Here is a 26,350-nt window from a genome sequence, read left to right on the forward strand (position 1 = left end):
CACCAGAATTTAGCAAAGGCCTCAGATTGAAACAACACCATCTAAACATGCCCATGTTACAAAGTCTTAAAATTACTGGGGACTTGGGTATAGTTCAAACATGTAAAGGTAGGGTCAAAGAACGTTAAATACTCAAAAAAATAATGACCACAAAAACGTCCTTTGGTGAGAAGCACTGCAGCTGTTTTGTGTGTTTGGTGTTCGTTAGGCACCTCGCTAAACGCGGATGAATTCACATCCATGTGAAACTACAGCGCCAGAACTTGGCTGAACCTTTCACGTGTGATTTGCATTGTATCGTTCTTTGACCAGCATTATATTGACAAAGACCAGGCTATGACCCTACCTTCAATGAAGGTTTAACAAACTTCTAGAAATACTATTTCTTGATCTCGCCATCCGAGTAGAATTCCACCAAGAAGCCTGATATTTGGACTTCAACAATTTTTGGTCAGGGAGCGGAAAATATTGGAAGTATGCCAACATGTAAAGAATTTGTTAAAACATTATTTATAGTCATTATATAGTCATAATATATACAGTGGTTAAAACAGAGGATTTGGAAACTAGAATGGGTGTCCACATGCTAGTCTTGATTGTCTATTGAAAAAATGAAAAACAAAAAAACAAGTTTTTGTTTTCATTTTTTAAGAGTGCAGTATCCTCATGGATAAAAAATACCAACAAGAGATTCCTGAAGCAACTACAAACATCAAGTTATATATGAATGTATTTAGTGATAATAATATCATAGGGTTTAAGTAACATTTATATAGTGTATGGGTCAGGGGTAAGGGGTTAGGGGTTGAGGTCAAGTGGGGGGGGGGTCGTTAAAGCACACATAACTGAAAATTTGTTAGACCCTCTCTTTTTTTTGTTTCATTAACTCCTCATACAAAATCCAGCCTAGCACGCGGACACCTCCACAAATTTTTGTCACACTCCAAACACAGTACTTTTTTCCTAACTCCGCCAAAAATCCACAAAAACCGATAAGTAACTGAAAAACTCGCTGAGCTATCTCGAGCAGATAGAGCGCCCCAAAGGTTCTGGTTTACTCCAGCGAGCAAATCATCTGTTGTTATCGTTATTATAGAACATCAGCGGATCACTGGGGAGAACTACCAAGTTGGAATTAAAAAGAATGTTTATCAAGATTAAAATTACAAACACAAGTAATGCACTAATATCATTTTTTGAAGTACATGTATTTGTTCCTGTTTTAGTAAGGGTTCTCCACACTCTCATAACGAGGGTTGTATGAGCGAGATCTTAGGTGAGGAGGGGTTGTTGTTGCACCAATACCCTTCAGGGAAGTGATCGGACGAGCTCATAGCGTGGCGTCTTAACGAGCTCCTGGTATCTTAGACATCATCTGAAGTAGATAAAATAAAGAAACAAAAGAACTTGTATTAGAGCAGGAAAAAAAAAAATAATTTTCAAGTGATGAACCACAAAGGAAACTAGGTAAATTTCTTTGAAAATTGAGCGGGACTTGAAACTGCTACATCTGGGTAAAAATGCCATCCCTCGACCCAGCAGTACTTAGTGGGTCCTTGTGATGTGCTACATAAATTGTTCTCAAAACTCAAAACATTTAAAAACATGTCTTAAAATGTTTCTCTTACAGTAGTTCAAGTGCCTTAAGTACCACATTGGTAGATACATGCGTAATATAAGACAATATAATGTGATGCAATCAAGCAAAATAAGTCATTTGTCGACCCAGGTAATTGTTCAGTTTTTTGATACATTTGAAAAGAGCATAATCTATGCTTTAATGCTCTTAAAACCCTTTGTTGATGCGCTCTTAAAAGTCAAGTTTAAAGTCAAGTTGTTTATTGGTAATTGTCAAAGATGAGCCTTCACAGTTGGTGTATCTTAACATATGTATAAAATAACAAACCTGTGAAAATTTGAGCTCAATCAGTCGTCTAAGTTGTGAGAAAATAATGAAAGAAAAAACACCCTTGTCACACGAAGTTGAGTGCTTTCAGATGCTTGATTTCAAGACCTCAAATTCTAAATCTGAGGTCTCGAAATCAAATTCGTGGAAAATTACTTCTTTCTCGAAAACTACATTACTTCAGAAGGAGCCGTTTCTCACACTGTTATATACTATCAACCTCTCCCCATTACTCGTTACCAAGAAAGGTTTTATGCTAATAATTATTTTGAGTAGTTACCAATAGTGTCCACTGCCTTTAAACAGACAAAATGAACATTTCAATGCTAATTTGAACTCCTTTTTTATGTTATTTATCAGGAAGGAAATTACCAATACAAATTAAGATGTATTTGGGCATTTAAGTTAATTAAAACGATTAAAAATTTCATCCGTTGGGGGTTGGCATGTTTTGGCTTGTTTTTCAATCATGATATTTCCAACAAACAACTCATATAGCTTGATCACATCACAAATAGTTATCATTCGTCCTGACTTACCTTTGTGAGGTCTGTGCCAGTCAGAGCTTGAACAGCGACCGGGAGGGATCCAAGAAGCTTGCTGAGCTCAGTGGTGGTTCTATCATCTCCAAGGAGGACAATCTCATCAGTCTTAGCGAGAGGAGCAGCTATCTCAGCAGCAATCTACGGAAGAATCGGACAAAGTTTCATTTCATTTAATTTCTTAATTCTGCAGCCGACTTCACAAAACGCTAGGATCTATCCTGTCTCGAGTTAGGTAGGATAAGTTCAATGCGTCCTAATGTATATGGTTGGGGAAATTAACACGCCCTACATTAAGTCCTAGGAATAATTACTAAGTTAGGAAGTGTTTGGTGAAATCGACGGCTGGTTGTGAAGCCAAGGACGCTCAGAAAAGGAAACTTAATCGCTGTACTAGCCAAGTAACCTATGGAGAGAAGACAATAAAGGAAGTTTTAGTGTTAGATGTGGGAGGAAAACCCCAGAGAACCAGAGGAAAACCCGCGCGGCCCGATAGGCACAGAACACCCAATCCATGCGGTGCCCACAGCTGGATGCGAACCGGGGTCCTAGAGTTGGAAGGCGAGGAAAGAATCCACTTCGCCAACCTGACAGTTGAACATTTCAGATCACATGTGCACTAAAATAAAGATACATAAATGACCAGGGGTCGATTTCACAAAGAGTTAGGACTCGTCTTATCTCGAGTTAGGACGAGTAACTTGTCCTAACTTAGGATGAATCTTAAGGTCTGCATGCTACATTGCAGGGTTGGGACTCGTCCTAAGTCCTAAGTTGAGTCTTCAGTTAGGAAGAGTTTTGTGAAATCGACGGCATACCATGCAGTGGTTAGGGGAGGGGGTGGGGCAGGAGGGCAGTACCCGCTCTGGGAACCCTTGCAGCTCCTGCCCCCCAAGATCAAAATAATGCACAAATGAACGGCTGATAGTCCCCCACATTACATGATAGTCCCCCACATTACATCCTTGCCCGCGCTTGCCCCCCTCCCCCGACTCCCCTGACTCCCAATGAAAACATCTTCTTATGCTACTGATACCATGCAAAGTACACGATGCAACAAAGGGGAAGCAAATTGTTGCATACTGTTCTCCTCTTGAACCTTTGTTCTTTTATCTGGGGGATCGTGTCGGACTCTGTGAGCTGCGTATTTAGCAGGCGATGAGTGGCCTGTGGGAGGTACAAGGTAAAATCAGCTTCTGTTACGTCTCATGTGGATCTCCCAATATCCTAAACCAGAGCCATATGTTAAAGAGTAGCGACAACTTGTAACAGAGCCACCACTACTCAAAAAGAAGATATTTTTACATGGTGTCGCCGCAAACCTTACTTACTTGGTGGTTTCCAACATCTATCTAAGGCCACATAAATAAAGAAAATTGTTGATCGTCCCCGCCCGACCGTTCAAAACCCCCCCATCCCCATTTTTTTAATGTTTTTTTTTTATCGTAAAAAACAACCTTTTCAACGATACTTTTTTCAAAATGTACAGGTTTGAAAAGATGTTTAAAGAAGGTTTTTATTCATGTTGGCAAAGCAAGAACAATTCTTCAAATATTTACTTGGGCTACACTGTGCTTTGTTTGAAAAAGTTCACAGAAAATGTCATCTAGGAGTTAAATTTGTTTGACAAAACTATCCTCTGTTTTATAGTGATTGTGATGATTTCTTTATTCTTGATTTCATATTTGGCATGTCAACAAAACTTTTTTTTTTAAACTATAAAAAAAACCTCCCTCCCTCCCCCATCTGCAAAAAAAAAGGACGCTCAACAATTTGTTTTTATGTGGCCTAAGTTGCGATTAGAAGCAATTTTTTGTGTCCAAAAAACTTATTGGCGAACACAGGGTGCAAGACTAGTCTGCCCAGTAGGGTTGTGCTGCATTTGCACTGAAAATGACATACAGCAACCAGGGGACTAAAGAAAAACTAGTCCCTTTATGTTGCAACTCTCTTAATACACAGCTCTATCACAAACCAGTCTTTGCTCTTAATTTTCATAGTGACTAGAAACAAAATGGCTTTGTAAATAGCCAGCAGGATGTGGGCACAATGTCATGGCTCTGCTTATCGCCAAATTCTGCGCTTCCAATCACCTGTTTTCACTCATAAGACAAAACTTCTGGATAAGCTGTGTAAGCGAAGAATGCCTAGTAACATGGGGAACCATGTATAACATGTCACATGTACAATTTGTGACTGGTATCCTGCCCAATTCTGCTTAGTAGAAAAAGCTTGAAGCAATATTTTCTGCTTAAGCATCTCTATGAATTTGGAGCCTGAACGGAGCCTGATGTGAAGAGGCGCATTGCCTTCAAATATATCAAAATTTTGAATTGCTCCTTCTTTTATTAAGAGGTGTTTGTGAAAATAAACTGGATCATTACCTTAGGCAGTGACTCCAAGACGAGACTCATCTTAGCAGCGTCTCCGTACTGTTTGTAAGCAGCAGCCTTCATCCTCATTCTCTCGGCCTCAGCCTTGCCGATAGCCTCGATGGATATCGCCTCAGCGTGGCCGACCTTCTTGATCTTCTCGGCCTCTCCTCTGGCTGCTAGCACGGTCTTTGTTCTGTACAACAGAGAAGATGATGTGACTCTTACATAGAGTTATTATAAGAATTAGAGGGCGCACTGGCCTATATACGCGCCCTGGTATGTGCGCAGGCGGCCATTTTCTAAGTTGACAAAACAGCGTGTGTTTGTGCGGCCATTTTGTAAGTTGAACAAAGAGCATCGCGTGAGAATTCAATAAAAAAAAACTCAAACGTGTATTTCATATTCTTCGCTCGTACAGAATGGCGCGCTTGTCATCTTGCGGTCCTGTGGCGTTTGTGCACAAAGCATCACCAGTGCGCCCTCTAGTTCTTATATATAACTCCATGGACTCTTAGTATTCATATGAATTCATAGACCGTTATCATAGTGCGGATATGATGTGTTTTTTTCTCATTCAAATCAATATACCTTTCCATTGTTGAGAAACGTACCTCAATTGTTACAATTTTTTTATTGGCCAAAGTTGTTATAGTAAGTAGTGGTTATTTACTGAAACTGTGTGTACGTCAATTATCCAGAATGCCATAGAGTGGATATTAATAATGACAAAATAATTGGGTTCGAATCCCACCCGAGTAACATGCCTGTGATATTTTTTCACAGGACTTGGGAAAATACTGAATATACAGTGCTTACACACATCGGTGTATGGGTAAAAACCAAAATTAATTTTCTTTATCCCCGATGCAAATTTAACATCTCAAAAAAATAATTAGTTCTTATAGTGCCTTTTACAATATCCGAATCAATGCGCTTTACATTAGTGCCCTGGTCATAGGGCCAATAACATTCCTTTAATCTTTCTCAGCTCCCTGAGGGGTATACAAGCCTGAGCTGCCGTGCACTCCAAAAGGCTTTTTCATACAGAATATCAACCTCTACCCTCGCAGGTACCATTTGTAGAGAAGAAATTATAGTAAGCATCTTGCTCAAGGACACAATTGTCAAGACCAGGATTCGAACCCACACTCCGATGACTTAACCATCAGAGCTTAAATTTGATGTTCTAAACCACTCAGCTATGACATACTTTTGTGTATTCCAATGGCAAACTTTAGACTTTCTGCTCATCACCAAGAGAGGGCGCTCTTCACCAGGTAATGACAATAATTTGGGAATAGGAGAAGCATGGGAGTGACGGTCACCGACAGCACTTGTCAACAAATATTTTGTTTTTCATAACACAATGCCAAACATTTGGTGTGCAGTATAAACCAAACTGTTCTGGAACAGGACGTACTGGACACAAGTAAGCTTGGGCGATATCACGATATTATCGAATATCGCGATATTAATTTGGAAACGATTTCGATATCGGATGGATTTGGTTTTAATCGAAATATCGATATATCGCGATATATCGCGATAATCGCGATATATCGCGATATCGATTTAATGACGCGATGTATTTGCTTGCTAATACATCTTGCACCCCATAGGTTTGGAGCAAAACCAGAAGAATAGGTCATTAGAACACCTCTCTTATGCTATGACTGTCTCTTCTACAACTTTCACTTGGAGTTTGAAGACTGATGATGTCAAATTTAATTAATCGCGATTATATCGAATATCACGATATATTGTCGGCGATATATCGTGAATAGAATAAATCGATATCGCCCAAGCTTAGACACAAGTTCCCCAAGGATAACAAGCGGTGTGCTGAGTTTTTTGGGTTTTTTTTTTTCATGGTTATTAGAAAATATTCCAAACTGCTGACCTACCAAAAACTAAAAAGAAATCTGAAGTTTAGATGTCTGACAATGTATCTGATTAATTTTCAAGAGGCTGAGGGACTTCTAAATACTTTTTGAGTGTTTTTGAATTTTTAGCATTTACCACTGTTTGCTATGGGAGTTGTGCACCTTTACCTGGTAGGTCTGCTGCCCTCTAGTGGCAGAGCTTTCAAAAAGTCTCCCAATACGAATTATTCTACCAGCATGGAAGGTGAAGCACATGATCAAAGTATTTTTTACCTTTCACCCAAAGCAATGGTTTCCACTTTGTATGATTCAGCCTCGGCGGGTCGCTTGATAGTGGCGATGAGCTCTCGTTCCTTACGCTCGATTTCCTTCTCTTCAATGTCGATAAGTTTTCTTCGTTCTACGACGTCGATCTCGATCTCCTCACTACGGATCAGCTGCTTGACCTTGGCTGCTTCCAACTCATACGCCAACTCGGCCTCGGCTTTCTGTGATCAGAAAAATCAGGCAAAAACACTGTTGCTTAGAGGCAGGAGACAGACGTATTTTATATTCACCCCTTATTACAGACCATAGTGGCCACAAGTGACTTGTACATAAATGCCCATAGCCGCTGCAAATGGCAGTATGGTTTGACATTAGTGGCCACAAGTGACTCGTAAAAAAATTCAGATAGCAGACGCAAACTGCCACAGGTTTGACCTACTTCCATTCACATAAAGAGGTCGAAGTAAAGTTCATGTCCGGATATCTTTACTTTCCAATGTGGTATGTTATTAGGCTTAGTTCTTGATAGTTTAACCGTCTCAGTAAAATAACCAAGGACCAAGCCTCAGCTTGTTTGAACGAGTTTAAAACCTCTTTGCTGCTCTTCGCTTCCCTTAGTAATCTCTGGAGTTAAAGATTCCAATGAGGATTTGGGAGCAGTATCTTCCCTGCTTGATAAATTGACAACAAGCAATATTTCTTTATATTTGATGTAAAAAAAAAAAAATTATTTTCACCAGGCAGAACATAAAAAAAACCTCTAAATTCATGCAATAGTGTGAAATTTCTCCTCCTCGGTATTGATTCTGAAATCAACTAAGATATCTTTCTCTAAGCGATAGTTTGGTGCTTACCTTTGTGTTGACCTCTACCTCATATCCTGCTTGATGCATCTCAAATTTACGAGACGAGTCAGCAATTTTGGTGTCTGCGTCGTACTTTGTGTCCATCATGACCTTCTCACATTCTGCCTCCTGTTTTATTCAAATTTAAAAAAAGGAGGGTATTAGAAGGAGATGTTTGGTTATCACTGCTTTCACAATGACAAGAAAAAGTATTGTTGTCTAGTTACTGAATCACAATTTCTTGATTTGTGCAACTCATAATCATTGACAACACAATTTTTTGATTTGTGCAACTCATAATCATTGACAACACAATTTGGTAGTTTTCTCACTTGGTGTGTCCCATCATATATAAAAAAAACAAATCTGTGAAAACTTTGACTTAATTGGTCATCAAATTTGCAGGGGAAAAAAAAATTGAGTGAGAAATTACCTCTTTCTCAAAAAACTCCATTATACTTCAGAGGGAGCAGTTTCTTATAATGTTTTATACTATCAACAGCTCTCCATTGCTTGATACCAAGTAAGTTTTTATGCTAACTATAATTTTGAGTAATTACCAATAGTGTCAAATGCCTTTTAAAACAATGTTTGTATGAGAGAGATTGGCTGTTGCCAGCTTGGTGTGTATATCCCCTTGTGGGAGTTTGTCGAGTTCCCATGACGGGAAGATCATCACTCCATACAAACAAACTAACAAACAATCAAGCATCTTGGCTATGTCTTCTTCAGTATAATGGATTAGGTGTCTGTGTGGCTGTGACATCTTTTGGCTATGGCTTATAGACCATATGGGAGAGCCTGACAATCACAAAAAGCCGTAATTCAGAAAAGATCAACAAACAAACAAACAAAACTAACGTATAATATGTTAAATTTCCAAATATAATGAACCTGGGCACTATTTTTGATGACAAACTCAGATGGGACGAGAACACCGATTTAGTTGTTTAAAAATGTCATCAATCTCCGAAAGTTAAAGACCTTCTCTGTTGATACAACTATCCTTAGTCTTTTTTATCAGTCGTTCATTGAAAGTGTGTTGTGTTTTTCATTCATTTCCTGGTATTTTAACTTAAGTGTAAAGAACAAAAACAGTTTGAGAAGAATTGTCAAGACTTTGGTCTAAAATTATCGGAGAGCCACAGAGAGATCATACCCAGTTCTGTGAGCAACAGGTATTTAGAAAAGCACAATCGATTTTAACCAGTGATTGTTATGCACTCAAACAATTGTTTCAATCCTTCCTTCAGGACGACGTTTTGGCCTCCCCCGTTGCCAAACAAATAGAATTAAGTTCTCTTTCGTTCCAGTGGCAACCAGACTTCTGAATGGTTGACGTTTTGCACTTGTTTTCAACTGTTTTTGTGTGCGGGATGTCAACTATTTGGAGGTCTGGTTCACCACTGTGTACCTGCTTATGTTTTATGTTTTGTGGTTCTTAATATTGTACGTTCAATTTTATAATGTTTTTATGGTTGCAACCATTTGTACATATCCGCTTTGTCATTTTGTCAAGTAATCTTTATATTTTTTTATTATTGTATATATTGTATATTTCTCTTAATATTTGTATATGGAGCAGGTCTACTGTTGTAATTGCCTGCAAAGGATTAAAGTTTTTTTAATTGAATTGAATAAACTGAAACTTGCATCTGGAAAAAGTATATTAATTTTGGTTTTTACCCATACACTTGTGTGTTAGCACTGTATACTCAGTACTTTCCCCCGAGTCTTGTGAACAAATATCACAGGCATATTACTCGGGTGGGATTCGAACCCACAACCCTTGCAATTATAGAGCAGTGTCTTACCAATTAGACTACCGTGATTGACCAGTAGGTAGAGGCAGTTCGGATCCTATGTTTTGGCAGCGGGTATCGCAACGATATATATGATATGTTAAATTTACATCAGGCTATAACTATCGTACCTACTCTCACTCTACTTGTCAATGTTCATGTTAGTCTATTTGTGTTTTGTTTACCTGGGCATGCCTACCACAAGCTTTGGCTTGTCTGGTTATGCCCCCATTTCCAATTCTCCTCAATAATGTTCTTTGTTATTATTTTTTTGATTATCTGTTGCAATGGAAATAAATGTCTTGAAATCAAATAAGTTACAAGCTGAAAGCTTACCCTGATTCCAGCATCCCTGTTAGCCTCAGCTACACCAATATCAGCATCTCTCTTGACCACGGCAGTCTGTGAGATACCCAAAGAGTCCAGGTAGTCCACCCTATCGAACACATCCTTAATGGTGAAGCTTTCAATCTCCAGACCCATGCGTCCAACATCGGGGGACGCTACTTCTCGTACCAGCTGGGCGAATTGGTCACGGTCCTGAAAGATTGCCTCTACCGTCAGCGTACCTGATTAGCGAAGGGAAAGCGTTAAATATCTATAAATAATGAACTCTTATAGCGACCAGGCAATCATGTCAAATCCTGCACACTGTGTCCAATGGACCTTATGCATTGACATCATCCAGCCGCCATCTTTGAGGTCAAACGGTGACGAAACAATCAAAATGCACATAGACTGGCCAATGAACAACCTCCTTTTGACCTCAAGGCGAGGGCGCCGTACTGAAATGACGTCATGTGCATAAGGTCTATAGACCCCTTGCTTTAGCTACAATTGCTGAGGTCACACATATATATGTGGCGCGCAAAAACTCTCAGCCAATTTACCTCAGTAAGGGTGCTTTATGGTTCTTGTCACCAGAGCTGTGTAATGAGAGAGTTGCAACATAGAGAGACCGGTTTTCTTTGGTCGCATGATTGCTGGACAACCCAAAAAGCAAACTAGTCTGGCACCCTGTATTCTCCAACGCGTTTTTTTACACAAAACTGCTTTATCCCAAGTTATTGCAACTCTCTCATTGACCCAAGACAGGCCATTCTCACAGTGTATAATGAGAAAAGGTTGACAAAATGTTGGTCCTCGTGCAGTGTTGAATGCACAACCCCCTTTTGCCAAGATCATGTTTTTCTGTGTGCAGCACCATAATGGTGATTTTGGGTGAGAGCGGCATGCTGTGGCCATAGATGAGATTGGTTACCCGCTGTCACCTCACTAAACAAGAGTGGACTCAATGATCTTGTGAAAATATCGTGACAGATTTTTGCTGTTTTCTTAGCAATCAAACAGTGTATTCTGTCTAAACTTTCATATGTGACTTTTAATGTATCTTTCTTTATAGTTTTGCCAATAAAGCAGCTTTACCTTCACAACAAATTGTTTTATGAACCTACATGGAAGATATCTTGTTCATTTATTTACAGAGAATTATATTTTGATAACCATTATTTATGATAACTTGATAACACTGATAGTAATCATAATAATGATAATAAAAATGACCTTGGTTGGTGGCTGGCCGCTGTTACATGTAATTAACACTGGCCACCAACCTGTTCATAGGCAGTGAACACCAACTTCTCACACTGTTTTACCTAATTCAATATTTCTTTTTCCTTTATTTCAGAAGTTATACGTGTACATGTAGCTTGGAACCAGTGTTTATGGGAACCAGGGTTATAGCTCGACAAATTTTAGTGGTGGTCAGAAAGGGCGAGCGGATCAACAAAAAACATTCAAGTTTAATTATCTAGGGCCATTATTGCTAAAGTGGGGCCAGGTTTCCAAACTGTTCATGTTATGGGGACATGCAATCAGTTGATTGGCCTTTTGACTGTGTTATTTCTCTGTGACATTTGATACCATTTTAACTATGTCTCAGATCAATGCTCAGTGGACAGAATTTTGAAGTCTGTGCTTGGTGGGACAATGTATGTTGCTCAGAGTGCTGGGTAAACATTGGATGTCCTGGGCAGGCCCGCCCAGCACCGCCCAGCACCGCCCAGCACCGCCCAGCACCGCCCAGCAACGCCCAGCATGGCTATTACACTGAACTTGATAATACTGATACAGTAGGCCTATGCCTATATAAAAATAATAATTTAATAATTATAATTTACCAGCCTGTTCGAGAGCGCATACAATATCATCAGGGAATTCATATGATGAATGCACAGTGTGCTTTTTTTCCTTCATTTATGTTTCTATCCTTTATCTGCAGATCTTTAGTTCCAGGTTTGCAGTCAGCGCTTATGAATGAGAACTTGTTACTACCTTGACATATCCTGCCGGAAACCATCTAGGAATATTGTATTTCATTTGTCAACAGTTCTTTCTCCTCTATACATAAACACAGGAAGTTACAGGCTGTACGTTGCAACCAGTGTTTATAGGAACTTGTTTTCACCTAAACAAATCCGTCGGAAAGTCATGAGGAATAAATGTGTTTGTATTTCAATATTTCTGCTTCCTTTAAATGTTAGGATGCTAAAGTTAGTTTACAACAAGCAGTGTTTACAATGACTTGATGGTAGTGTAAAAAAATAACAAATAATCAAACAATTAATAAGATTACACAATAATGGAATTATCTTGAAAACTGTACAAACTCTTCCTATAAATCTTAAAATAAAATTCCATTGCAGCGCTTTGAAATGGAAACTCGCGCAGTAAACACAAAATCGGCTGCTTAACAGCTTAATGAAATTGGACCCAGGTCTGTGCAAGGATTCCAAGGCCCACTGCATCATTGCGTTAAGTAATTTTTTAAGATTTTTTTTTTTTTGTCTGGTCAGATCAGGGCCCAAATTCATGGCTCTCCTTACCGCCGAATTCGGCGCTTACGATCACCATTTTCGCTTACAAGCAAGCGCCGAATCTCTGCACTAGCTGTTTAGGCGTAGAATGCCTAGTAATGTGGAGTACGCACGTGCAGAAGCGAAAATTCCCTGCTAACCTGAGAAATACGCCTGATGTACAAGCACGGAATTCCTGCTTCCGTAAGCGCTGATTCTTTGCTGACGGTAAGCAGAGCCATGAGATTGGGGCCAAAGTGTTTCAAGAAAGCTTCAATTTAGGAAAAAGGAGAATATGGATGTTAATTCATGAAATCTGTCCAACAAATCCAGACAAAAAACGAGCCAGCCAAACACCTACCTAAGATAGCTCTCAGATGACCTTCCAGAGTTTGTAAGACCACTTGTCGAATCTCGTTGGTAGAACGACCCAAGAACTGTTCACAAGCTGTCGCTAACAGTCCCTCCTCTGTCATGACCTTGACTTGGGCCACGCCTGTGACTGTGAGGGGCACACCCATCGATGTCTCTACATTTTCACACTTGGGGTTGAGGGTCATGACCTCCAGGGTGATCCTAGAAAGACAAAAAAAACAATCTTTTAAAGAATCATACAAATATAGAGAGAGTTTATGTAATTGAGGTGGGTTTTTCAAGTTATTTTTACAAAAAAACGCCAAGATTTAAATGTCCAATTCAAAATAAAAATAAGCCTTTTTGATGGCTCAAAAACAAAATAAAGTTAACGGAGTGTGTTGGAAAATGATTTCAATTCTTGAGTTACATTTGAGTGTTGATGTTTTTCTTTAAAACTCAAATATAGCACACTTAGGCCGTATCCGAATTGGCGGCTACGGCTACGGCCGGATCGCCGCGTCGTCATGCATTGAAGTATAGGACGCCCTTAGCAACACCCTTGGCAATGGTCATAGCCGCAGCCACCAATTCGGACACGGCCTTATTCTGTTATCTATGGGCACTAGGCAGACGGAAACTTTCTATCAACTGCACTCAAGAGGGTGCAATGTTCGCCTTATTTCGCCAACCAGGGACCAATTTCATAGCGCTGCTTAACTGTAAGCAAATTTGTGTGCTTACTGCAGCAGAAAAATTTGCTCAGCCTTAGCGTATTTCACAGGTTAGCAGAAAAATTGGGTGGCCATATTGCGTGTTTACCGTGGATTTGCATTGTGATGTCATTTATTTTTGTGCGATAAGCACCGGAAGGTTAGCATGCCTTTTTGTGTGCTTACGGTTAGCAGCACTATGAAATAGAAATTGCACAGGAAGCACAAAATCAGCCGCTGAGCAACGCTATGAAATTGGGCCCAGAAGTGCAACTGTGCACACTCAATAAGCAATTTACATTCTCCATGGGAACCATCTTGAAGACAGTGTACTCACTTTTGGACATCTGATACCGCCCACCACGCCCACGTCCATCCTCCGATGATGTACTTCTTGGATCCACTTCCACAACATCCACCTAGACAAGGAATTAAACAAGATACCAATAAATATCTCAGGAAGTTCTGGTTTAGCCAGAGAGGGGTAACTAATTGGAAGAGAGGCAATTACACCGACAAGTGTGAACACTTTCAAGGGACATCTGACAAATTCTTAAATAATAATAATTATAATAATTGTATATAGCGCTTCACACAGATATCATTGGGGGGCTTTACATTATAAGCTTATCTAAGCTGTCTGCCCCAGTAACCAGGACCACTGTCTCCTCCCATGATGTGTGATGGCGTCGGTGGATTCAAGTAAGTTCAAGTAAGTTTACAACAGTGTCTTGCAGTGAAACAATGGAATTTATTCTCTGTACAGTTATGAAAAGAATTGTGAGGGCAGAGTGAGTGGGATCGCAACAATGACTCATCATAATTTTTTTTCATTACAATGTAAGTACAATTTCTTATTAGTTAATAATTTTATGCAATTAGCTTAAAAAAGAACACAACTTTCTTGAATCTGTAGAAATAGCTATTTCCTTTTTGATCTAACATTTCTGGTCAAATCGGCAAAAATTTTTAAGAATCTTAAATTAAAACCACCTACGTGTATGGTTATTTATGGATTCTTCAACACAAAATCCAACACCAAAGTTACATAGTCTAAAACCTGATCCATGTTACCAGAGCAGAGTGGTGGCGGGTCTGCAGGGCCTCCACTCTCAGAACCCTTGTCCCCATAATAATGAGACTTAAACAACGCACAAATGAATGGTTCGGATAACTTTCGGTATGGCGCCACCACTTTTTCACTCATTTTTACAAAAAGGGATATCTCATTGAGGTAAATTAGAAACTTTATTATTTCATATCAAATGATAAAGTGGTGGCGCCATACGGAAAATTTTCCATTAATAATAAACAAGTTAATAAAAAATAATAACAAAGTAATAATTAATAAATGAATAAAAATGGATCTGCTGGTAAAATAGAAATATTATTAGGAAAAGTTTCCGTATGGCGCCACCACTTTTTCATTCGAAATAAAATAATATAGTATCTAATTTACCTGATTGATATATCCCTTTTTGTAAAAATGAGTGAAAAAGTGGTGGCGCCATACGGAAAGTTATCCCATTATTATTAAAACAGTTGATTTAATGGCCTTTTTTGCCACTGCACTGCAGTTACAAGCCATAGACTGCAACGTGATGATGGGGATGGATGTGGGTGAGGTTTCCTAAACACTTTAACCAGAAATGGCTTGGATTGGATGGAGTGGGGACTGGGGTGATCAAAACAAAAGAAATACAACAAGTTGTTAACCAAAGTACAAAGTGAAAACATATACATCTACATCTACTCAACTAGTACTGCTACTTATCTAAACATATCTAAAAATGTGGAAATTTTACTGATAATGATAAGGCAAAGTAAAGTGTGTGGTGCCCAACACAAGCGTAGTGTCGGGTTCAATACGGCCTAGCGATGGATAGATCGAACTTAATTAAATTTGTCAAAACACTGATTGAACCGAGCTGAAAATATCTACCAAAAGCAGGTATAATGCAGAAAAAAACATACCTGAAACAACCATAGCCTCATTAGGCCCTACGGTGTTTACATTCCCCATGGTGCTGCTTCGTGAAGGCTGAAGAAAACAACGTTTTTAACACACGGCAACAGCAGCCACAGCCTACAAATGGCAACTATTTTGGTCGTGTGTATTTTGATGTGTGTGTACGGTGTGGTGTGTTGGCGTACGCACGTAATCAACTCTCCTGTAGTTACTGCACAAAAATTTCCACAACAAGAAAGATGGCCGATAGCACCCACCAAATTAGTTTCCTACGCGCGTTCAGGGAATCACAGATTCTTCAGTTATTTTATTTACTGCTTAAATTCTAATTGTTCAGCACACAGATTTTAGCTTTCCATTATAACTTAGAAATTCTTGCAACATTAATTTGTGGTATAAGATGTGGACAAGGTAAATAACTTACAATATTACTTCAAAGATTCGTGGGAATTGAAACCAGAATGGTCACGTGGTAAAGGGTGGGACGCGTTGGGTTTGTGTACATTGTACTGAAATGCATTAATTTACACATGTACATACATCAACAATGTGTAGTGGGTTACGCAAGTAGGAGTACATTGCAAAACACGGGACATTTTGAGCAGCAGTAAATTTCCATCGGCGATGATTCATCAATGGCCATTGATAATTTTCATCATCATGGAAATAAAATTAATAAAATTCGTGTTTGTACTACTCTGTAGATAATAAACCTGACGTTTTCCTACACAAAAGGGTCACTTTGATTTTTGAAATATTTTCTGACAATTTTTAGTCCATCCCCCATAATTGAAAATGGGTGTTAACGTATAGTACGGGACGAGGGCGCTGTTCTGTGATGTCACATACACACCGGGTATTAATTTGTCACGCCCTGTTGGATGCCTTTTGAATCAAGTGCGCTTTTGTCATTCGTCGTAAGGTACCAAGAAACCACAGAGGTATATTTCTACATCCGAGGGAATCCTAACCAGGAATAATGATTTATTTAAAAATCCGTATCTCGGTCCGTATCTCGGACCAGGCCTGATAAAAATGACTCAATTTCACCTGAGGGACACGTGCCTTTTGGATCGGGCGTCTTTGGATCGTGTGCACAGAATTTGTGAGCGAGTTGGGGGGGGGGGGGCACAGCCTCGCTTGTGTTGTCGGCGTTATTGACAGCAACATTTTCGTAATACTAACCTTACGGATTATAAAGCATCAGTATAGCTGTTAATCACCCGAAAAAACTGTGAGGTCACAGAGGTGCCGCCGATATTGGGTTCTTTGGCGTTTTGGTCTTGCCTTGAAACCTGTGTTCCCTCTCACAACTTTGTCTTGCAAAGGGGTTCAACATGGTATAGATCCCAGTTCTGTCCCCCGGAGATTCGAGTTGGTCCCCGGGCCGGAGGAGGGCGCTCAGAAGAAGTTTGTAGTGACGTTTCGCCAATGGGGATCGAATCTCCGGCGCCAGGCAGAACGGCCACTTCGTCCAAGTCCGAACCAACCCCTATAGGCCTTTGCACACAGCACTAGCATTACGCACCTCCGACCAACGCGCCTTTTGTGCAATTTTTTGGAGTGACAAAAAAAATGGCAGGGGCAGACTGCATGTATGGATGGTGGTATAGACTTGACTCAATCCCGTTCCAATCTCAAAAAAACTATTGTTTTGTGATGCTCTGCATTCCCCAACCTGTTCCGCACGCGGGCGGGACTCCACGATCATTTTGACCGCACACGAGAACGGGACTTGATTCAAGTCTAGGATGGTGGGTGCGTGGAAGTGCGTTGCGCGTTGTGCAAGGTGTCTATTTTTGGAACAGTAACAATGAATGTAATTGTTCGCCGAACAATGGTTTCCTTTGTTTGCTGGTTCTCGGTTGTTGCTAGAGCTACAGTGCGCTATGCAATCTGACGCAAAACTGTACAAAGTGAGAAATTTAGTGTGCAGACAACAATACTCAACCATCAACTATGGCAACCACGAGGAAAATTGGGACCCATCTTAATTTTGTTCATAATGATGAAATATGGTAAGTAATCTTGAGGCACCGTAAGGGCCTAATTTCATAAAGCTGCTGACCACAACAATTTGCTTAGAATGGTCGGAACGGCCGGTTGTATAGTCATGGATCTGGAGGATTCAGATGAAGACAATTTATTTTCCCTTCCCATTGGACACTTTCGGAAAATAATTTTTTCCCACAGATTTACAAATAACTTACAGGGTTTACAGAAGGTAATGGTGAAAGACTTCTCTTGAAATATTATTCCATGAAATGCTTTACCTTTTGAGAAAACATTACAACAGTACCAATTCTCGATATCGAGATTTTCGGATTTATTTAAAACACGTCATGACACGGCGAAACGTGCGGAAACAAGGGTGGGTTTTCCCGTTATTTTCTCCCGATTCCGATGTCTGATTGATGAGCCTAAATTTTTGTTATTTTATATATTAGGCCTATAAGTTGTGATACACGAAGTGTGGGCCTAGTGTGGGACAATACTGTTTACCGAAAGTGTCCAATGGCTTTAATCTATCCATCTCGACAGTGGCATAATTTTAAAAGTTTCTTGACGCACCGATTTGCTATTATTTCTTTGTATTGGTGGAGGTTACCCTTTCCAGAAAAAAAAAATCAGTAATTTATTGCATAATCTGTGCTTAAAAGTAGTGGACACTACTGGTAATTGTCAAAGACTAGCCTTCACAGTTGGTGTATCTCAACATATGCATAAAATAACAAACCTGTGAAAATTTGAGCTCAATCGGTCTTCGAACTTGCGAGATAATAATGAAAGAAAAAAACACCCATGTCACACGAAGTTGTGTGCGTTTAGATGGTTGATTTCAAGCCTCAAGTTCTAAATCTGAGGTCTCGAAATCAAGTTCGGGAAAAATTACTTCTTTCTCGAAAACTATGGCACTTCAGAGGGAACCTTTTCTCACAATGTTTTATACCATCAACCTCTCCCCATTACTCGTCACCAAGAAAGGTTTTGTGCCAATAATTATTTTGAGTAATTACCAATAGTGTCCACTGTCTTTAATCTGTGCTTAGGCCTAATTACCAATAACGAAAAGGGTATCGGAATACCCATTTTCCTGAAACTAGGATCGGAAATAATGACACCCTCCATGATTACACAGTACACAGGCATCATTTGTTTTATTTTCCCCGGATTTATTATTGTTATCGTTATAACTCCATCAACAATCTCACTTCAAAAGGAAAGATCACGTTCGTCACGAGCTTCAGTCGCTCCGTAAATGGCCGGAGCAATGGGGTCTCATGACCCGTGAATACACCCGTCTGAACCGTCGAATGATCGGCGAGCGTCTCACACCAGAAGCCGGTGACTCCCTCTATCCTACCCGGTGTCCATCCGTCGGTAGCGATCAATCCACGGCATCATCATCCTCGCGAAGATCAACCCCGGGGTTTTCCTCAACTCGCCTACCGTCGATCTTGGGCAGTAGCCCCATGTCCTGCTCGCCTGTGCACCCGTACCACGACTCACACCACCGGGCTAGACTCCCTACTATCAGCACTGGGTCTCCCGAAGGTGTACCTGAAAGGGTGCAACGCCCCTTCCCGGCGTTTCCCAAGACAACATCGGCTGAAATAGGGTGGCAATCTGCTATACCTGAGAATAAATTAGAAGTTTATGGGAGGTACGCCCCGAACGCACGAGGGCAGCATGGGATACTGAAGTTGCTGGACTGGCCTAGGCAAAGTATTATGTAACCAATTTCAACATTCTGCTTTCATCCTCGGAAGATTAACAACTTTTTTGTAGATAAGACAACAATGATCAGTATTTCCCAATGTATTAGTTTCAGAAATGATCAATGAAAATTGTACCAATGCAGAATATTGTTTGCATTAATAGTGCTTTCTTTAATACACATTCTGTAGAGAATATTTATGACAGCCTTTTTAGTTTGACATTATTCACCATTAATTAGGAAAAGAACTTTCATCTTTTATCAGAAAGAAATTTTGCTAGCCATTGATTATTGTTGATTGATTTATGTGGTGTTGTGTGATATGCAACTCCTTACTCTCCAATTAACTAACTCACTGAAAAGCTTTGCTATTGTACATTGTGTGCAGTATTTTATTACTACAATTTAATAAAACACATAATTAGTATGCAAAGTGCTTTAGTTTCTGTGTAGAGTTTTAAAGTTTTATGATGATTTCATGAAGTTTATTTTATACTGTAAAATGATGTAATGCAATTTAAGATATAAAATAATAAACCAGAGGGGAAAATAATGGGTTGAACAAACAAATTGACTCGATTTTGAACGATAATCTTATCCAACTCTATGAAAGTGAGCCCCTGCTGCACAAAGTATTATCCACAATTTAATGAGTTAGTCTGAGGTTAATATTAGTACAATCCAACCTTTTAAAGCCATTGGACACTTTCGGAATAGAATTGTTTTTTTTTAAGTTCACAGATTTACAAATAACTTACAGGGTTTACAGAAGGCGATGGTGAAAGACTTCTCTTGAAATAATATACCAATAATATATATCTTGAAATAATATCTTGAAATGCTTTCCTTTTTGAGAAAACAATAAAACAATATCAATTCTCGATATAGAGATTTACGGATTTATTTTAAACACATGTCATGATACAGCGAAACGTGCAGAAACAAGGGTGGGTTTTCCCGTTTTTTTCTCCCGACTCCGATGACTGATTGAGCCTAAATTTGCACAGGTTTGTCATTTTATATATAAGTGGTGATTCACGAAGTGTGGGCCGTGGACAATACTGTTTACTGGAAGTGTCCAATGGCTTTAATCATTCGTAGATTTAGTAATTAATTATCAGTTATTAAAGTATTTATATTCAATTTTAATTTTAATACTGCTAAGACTTAAAAATTCTGAGCCCATTTAACCACAACTCTTTTCAAAATTCAACATATTGTACATAATCAGTCTTTGGACATAAAAGGAAATTTACAACCCTTCTGATTTTACATTCAACACTCATTTAGGAAGCTCATTTTCTCGTAGAACCATCTTTAGTTGGCACTTTGTATTCATCAGAAATTGTTGGATTAAGTTATTTACCCTTGATATGACAAAATCTGGAAAAATCTTAAATGTATAAAGAGTTGTGCCTTCCCAAGTTCCCTTTGAAAATGTGGGGGGGGGGGGGAATAATATAAAGCTGGCAGTTTAGGGAGCATCTCAAGAATGTATTCCGGCATGTGTACAATAACATGGTCGGTCCATTGGACTGCATGAATGTACCTTGGGAACAGTTAAATTGATTATTCACTTGAATAAGGTTGTTCCTGAAGTTCGGCACAATGTCGTAGTCTAGAAGACTGGTTCACTGGATGGAATTCGGATGTATGCCAACAGGAACGTGTTTTCTCTCCCAGATATGTACCCACTTTTAAGATGCTCCCTTAGTCTAGTTCAAACCACAGATCAAGTCTATACTTAGCAAAAACAGAGTGGGGTGGGGCACCAGTAAACTTAGTGGAATTTTGGCTTGTAAGTTTTTGCTTGCTAAGCAATATTTTGTCTGTGCTTAGAATGTTTTTGTGCATACAATCTTTATGAAATAAGGCCCTGCTGATTCCTCTGTGGTTTAAAGATTTTAAGTATTTTTGTTGAACACGTTGCCTTGGATCGGTCGAGTTGGTCTTTGAAAAACGTTTGTACCCGTTTTTTATAAAATGCATATGGGTAGAAAGATGTTGTTAAAGTAGAATACACTGATCCAAACAAACATGCCTCGAAATTGCACGGTTTTCATCTAATCTCGTCGACTAAAACGGTCTTCCATTTATGGGAGTCAAATTTTTGACTCACATAAATGGCAGACCGTGTAAGTTCGCACAGTAACAGGAACACAACGCAATTTCGAAGCAAACTTTTAAAACATCTTTCCAACCATATGCATTTTATAAAAAATGGTTACAAACGCTTGTTATAGACCAACTCGTCCGATCCAAGGCAATGTGTTCCTTTAATCCATTTGTCTTAGCAAATTTCAAAGCACTGACCCCCGATCAAGAATTAAACAAAACGAAAACAAGATTTACAATCTAGTTGAAATTAATCACCATAAGCCTTTTAAGAAACTTGTGTTTGGTACTGGTTCCCTCAAAGTATATCGATAAATTTCAGTTAAAAGCAAACTTTTGCCGTGAGCACCAGAGGTAAGGGTATGTCTTTGTTGTCAACTTAAAGCTGAATTATAGGCAACATTTTCAAAAAAGATACAACAAAAATCAACATCGCGTCTACTTATTAAGAAAACAGCAACGAACTTTCATGGTATTTTAAATCTTTTAAGTCATTCCCAAAGTAAGACCGACCCTGAAGTCAAAATTATAAAAACATCAAGACCCAATGCAGCAGCAAAATGTCCAAAGGTTGAAGTTCAAGTTTGCTCACATTTTATGAATGAATCTTTGGGTTTTCTGGCGATGATAGCCTGATACCACTTAAAAAAAAATACTGTCCACAAGAAACAGTGTACAGATTTTATGTAAACTTACAGGGCAATTTAGTTTGCGACATTTTGGTAATTTTAAGCAAGCACACATTATTGCTGGATTTACTGCTACAATACATTTTGTCAGCTATTCTCAACAAAAATTTCAGTTATCACTATACTTTCCTGTCACTTTGACTCAATTTGATTGTTTAATGAAAATAGGGTTGCACAAAAAGCATTTAAATCGAAAGGTTAAAGGAATGAACACGATTCTACATCTTCCTTTTTACCCTAGGGAAAACTTCCCGAGTTCAACAAAATCCATATTGCATTTTACACAGTAAATTTAACCCTTGAAACTGCACCAAAAATTGTATGGTTGAATGTTTTATATTATTAAAGATGAGAATAAGTGGTGAATGTTAATGCATGTACAATTCAGGGGACAAATACCTTACACAATAGCTCCACACACAAATTAATAGCTACAACCTAGAGCAAGTTTGAGTGCGCACATCTAGTTGACTACTGACCTGCAACGTACATGCGTAGTGACGCACTCACTCGAACGACTTATTGGGAAGTCATGTCAACCAATCGGTTCCACAGTATTTAACACTTCCATTGCCTGTGTTTCCGCTATAGGTGTCACTGGTTCCCCTCTGTGCTTTACACATGTTAGCATTGAACTAGCCCTGGCGGCCTTACACTTTCGTATTGTACTACAGTGACGTCCTGGATATCAGGGTCCATTTCTGGGGCGGAAATTTTTCAAAGCTTCTTAACTCAAATCTTACCTGCAAGAAACCACTAATTTCAACAGATTCACATTCCATGGCAGCATATGTTTTTCTGGGTGGGTTTTGATCGTCATATATTCTTCAAAAATCCGTCATTTTCATGAAATAATGCAGCTCCCAACGTTAAGAAATTCAAATTTGTGTCCGTGCTCTCACAGTCTGCCGTGTGTACGCACGACGCGCAAATCTTGCATTGCGTTTGTGTGTTAAACGCTGTGCAGTCAAGATGTACGCACGGCAGCAGACAACACTGTGAGAAAACGATCAAAACGTGAATTTTTTAACAATGGGAGCTGCATTATTTCACGAAAATGACGGATTTGTGAAGAATATATTACGACCAAAACCCACCGCAGAAAAATGTATGCCGCCATGGAATGTGAATCTGTTGAAATTAGTGGCTTGTTGCAGGTAAGATTTGAGTTATGAAACTTTGAAAATTTTCCGCCCCAGAAACGGGTCTTTATAGTTAGGACTCTGTATCTGTGTACAGAGAAAGAGTACTATATAGGGCTAGCATTGAACATGATATCTGGACCACAGAAAAAAGCATGGTCACAGCCAGGGGTGGATTTCACAAAGAGTTAAGACTAGTCTTATCTCGAGTTGGGAAGAGTTACTCGTCCTAACTAAGGACTACCCATAGGTTTTTTATATCTCCTAGGACTAGTCCTAAGTTACATTGTGTAGGACTAGTCCTAACTCTTTGTGAAATCGACCCCTGGTTCCAAATGGTCGACCACAGTAGTCAACCAATGTTCGACCAGCCTGGGGTTGTCAAAATGGTCAACCTTTAGTTTGACCATGGTGCACAATCAAACTTAAGCTCATAGATGTGAACTCATGTCCCTAGTTGTCTCAGTCTGTTGTTTTTCTCTCTGACACTGGGAGGCAGAGGAGGAAGCTCCATCAACACTATCGGCTAGTTTTCATCTGTATAAGATCTTGTTGACGTCTTTATTGACGCCTGCAATACGAGTGTCCACATTTCCTGTTTTGTGAGTGATGCGGTCAATGTCATCATTCTGTCTAACAATCTCATCTCCCAGACCAAGACCAAGGTTTTTGAGTCGACCAAGTCCTGCGGCCAATTCATCTGTTTCGGTAGAAGATAAAAAAGGAAATCAATTGCAACTTGTTTCAAAATAGAGAAACACTTTTCATTGAAACTAATTAAATAATTATATCTGAGTATCAGTCAAACACTAACATGATGAATTATTTATTCTTCAATCACTTTGAGGTGGTATTAAACAACAACAATTGACTAGAGCTGGATGTGAACCAACGACCTCCTGATTTACTCTATGGGTCGGTCAGAAGATCCTCTTCAGGGGATGGGACTTTTTCTAAACTCAACTTAAACAGGTTTTTACAAACTTGCTTTTACACATTCATATTGACTTTAAAGATCACAAGTTCCTGAAAGGAAAGAACCAAGCTTGAACTTTTTTATCATCATTTAGGCGGTGTTCATCCAGTGTATGATGTAGCCCTCCTTATGTAAATGCCATTCATTTATATTTCTTGCAATTTCTTGCAATTCTGGTCTGTGTTGATCCTGCCAGATGTCATCTCTTCATCTTCTTTTCTGTCTTTGAATAAAAAAGCTTGAACAACAACTCACCTAAATTATCATCCAGCTGTGAATCAAACGCTTGCGTCCTCGACTTTTGACTATAATCCCTTGAGGAAGATGAGGGTGTCTCTTCAAAGCCAGAGGTATCGTATTTACTGTAATAGTTTGTGACTTTTGGATTTTTCAGTCGCATTGCAGGATGCTCTTGCTCGTCCATTCTGCTAGAACTCGAATCTGATCGGTCATTGACCATTTTCTGAAGTTTACTTGGAGCTCTCTGCTGTTCGGCAGCCTCCTCTTTAGCGGCTTTCTTCCCCTGGAAATAGTTTACAACGCCTCCGAAGACGCTGCGGAGAGATGTCACATGCCTTTTGGAGGCGTCTAGATCCTTATTGATTGTGTCTAATTTCTTGTCAATATTCTGAAGTTGTTCTCCTTGTCGTAACAATTCCTGGCCGAATGAAACAGATTATAAGCTTAATATTATAGGATGTTTATATCAGGAAAGGCGATAAGTCTGTCGCAGTTTGTCTATCGACTGTAACTTTTTCTAAGCACCTGAAACCACCCATGTAACCACTCCATGGAACCCTAGAGAAATGACCACTTTTAGTGGAGTATGGGATACAGTGGAGTATGGGTTCCAGTCTCTTGCCAGGAAAATTATTTCTGACAATAGTTTGACTTGAATGACAGTATTTTCTTTGCATAGAATCATTTTGAGTTTGATGTTTAAACAAGATACAAAATTGGACGAAAAAAGTTACCTGCCTTTTTCGTCCACTTTACAAAGAAAAATTAGAGAGCGACTAAAAAATTAATAATCCTTAGTCAACTCGTTTTATTTTCAGTAGGCTATATAGACCTAATGTCAATTTGGAAAAGTTTCCGCATGGCGCCACCACTTTTTCATTCGACATGAAATAATACAGTATCTAATTTACCTCAATGATATATCCCTTTTTTGTAAAAATGAGTGAAAAAGTGGTGGCGCCATACGGAAAGTTATCCGGCAATTCTTCACATATGGTGTATTGTGGGATTGCAGAACTTAATTTTTAAAATTGTTTACAAGCATGGCAGGGCATGCTCATTTTGGTTTTTTGGCTTTCCGAATGCGCTAAGTGTTATAATAATTGAATGTGTTATATTATATTATTATAATATAATTTTTGTTTTGAAAGTTATTGTATTTTTGTTTTATATTCAGTTTCAGCATTAAATAAATGGCAACATTGAAAACAAAAACATTCTGTTGAGAAATTAATGTCAAAAACAAACATTCTCAGTGCAACAATTGGTATCACACGACTCCACTACTGACTCATGATTATGACAGAACCCAATCATTCATACATAGTTAAATACTCACGTGAGCTGTTTCATTTCCTGCATCTTCCGACTCGTACACCAAACCCAATGAACGTTGTGTGCTCTGCAACATATTTTGTTGTCTTTCTTCAATTTGACTTTGTATGGACATTGCACCGGCATTTGGGTCCCCGTATTGGTCATTTTCCTCCTCTTCATAACCAAAATCGCCATATTTATTCCCTCCGGATCGAGATGATCCAGACGGCACAAAAACGAAGTCTTTATCATCATCATCGAAAGGGTTTTTCGGACGTTTTCCGTAAGACATCTTGTTCTGTGGGTGTTTTTGTCAATAAATGACGTCACTCTCACTCTGGTAGTTTTCGCTGGTCAATAACAATAGCTTTAGTTATGCAACAAAAGAATGTCGGGAACCAGTTGTGTCCACAACCCACATCTTTTTTGAGGTCAAACATGGCTCTTTCAGTCAATGTATGTTAATTTGTAAAGGTTACTCGAAACAATACAATTTTAGTTTATATTAAGTTCTAAAAATGGTTGATTACATTAAAATTATATTTTTAAATGTATTTTCTTAGTTATTTAGTATAAAATTAGACTGTAGGCAATGTTTAAGATAATAAATTTGGAGCCAAAAGGAAAATAATAACAAACGTC

The 26,350-nt window shown here is 39.0% G+C and overlaps 3 protein-coding genes across 3 annotated transcripts; 1 reads left to right on the forward strand and 2 right to left on the reverse strand.

Moving 5' to 3' along the window:
* Positions 1-1,058: 1,058 nt before the first annotated feature.
* On the reverse strand, positions 1,059-15,712 carry LOC117290360 (flotillin-2-like). Its single transcript, XM_033771711.1, has 9 exons — positions 15,517-15,712; positions 13,880-13,961; positions 12,837-13,051; positions 9,957-10,189; positions 7,828-7,947; positions 6,980-7,194; positions 4,833-5,016; positions 2,446-2,589; positions 1,059-1,375 (listed from the first exon to the last, which is right to left on the reverse strand). The coding sequence occupies exons 1-9, from the start codon at positions 15,563-15,565 to the stop codon at positions 1,346-1,348; spliced, it is 1,272 nt and encodes a 423-aa protein (XP_033627602.1). The 5' UTR covers positions 15,566-15,712; the 3' UTR covers positions 1,059-1,345.
* A 2,993-nt stretch (positions 15,713-18,705) lies between these two features.
* LOC117290078 lies at positions 18,706-20,138 on the forward strand (the record flags this gene model as incomplete). The annotated part of the gene is made up of 1 exon (XM_033771326.1): positions 18,706-20,138. A coding segment is annotated over one exon (543 nt), but the record flags the coding sequence as incomplete, so codon positions are not given.
* A 3,367-nt stretch (positions 20,139-23,505) lies between these two features.
* Positions 23,506-26,092, reverse strand: LOC117290657 (synaptosomal-associated protein 29-like). Its single transcript, XM_033772176.1, has 3 exons — positions 25,731-26,092; positions 24,407-24,809; positions 23,506-23,875 (listed from the first exon to the last, which is right to left on the reverse strand). Exons 1-3 carry the CDS (start codon positions 25,998-26,000, stop codon positions 23,709-23,711), a joined length of 840 nt encoding a protein of 279 aa, XP_033628067.1. The 5' UTR covers positions 26,001-26,092; the 3' UTR covers positions 23,506-23,708.
* Positions 26,093-26,350: the final 258 nt, after the last annotated feature.

The sequence above is a fragment of the Asterias rubens genome, chromosome 5 (assembly GCF_902459465.1).
Source record: "Asterias rubens chromosome 5, eAstRub1.3, whole genome shotgun sequence".
NCBI classification, from domain to species: domain Eukaryota; kingdom Metazoa; phylum Echinodermata; class Asteroidea; order Forcipulatida; family Asteriidae; genus Asterias; species Asterias rubens.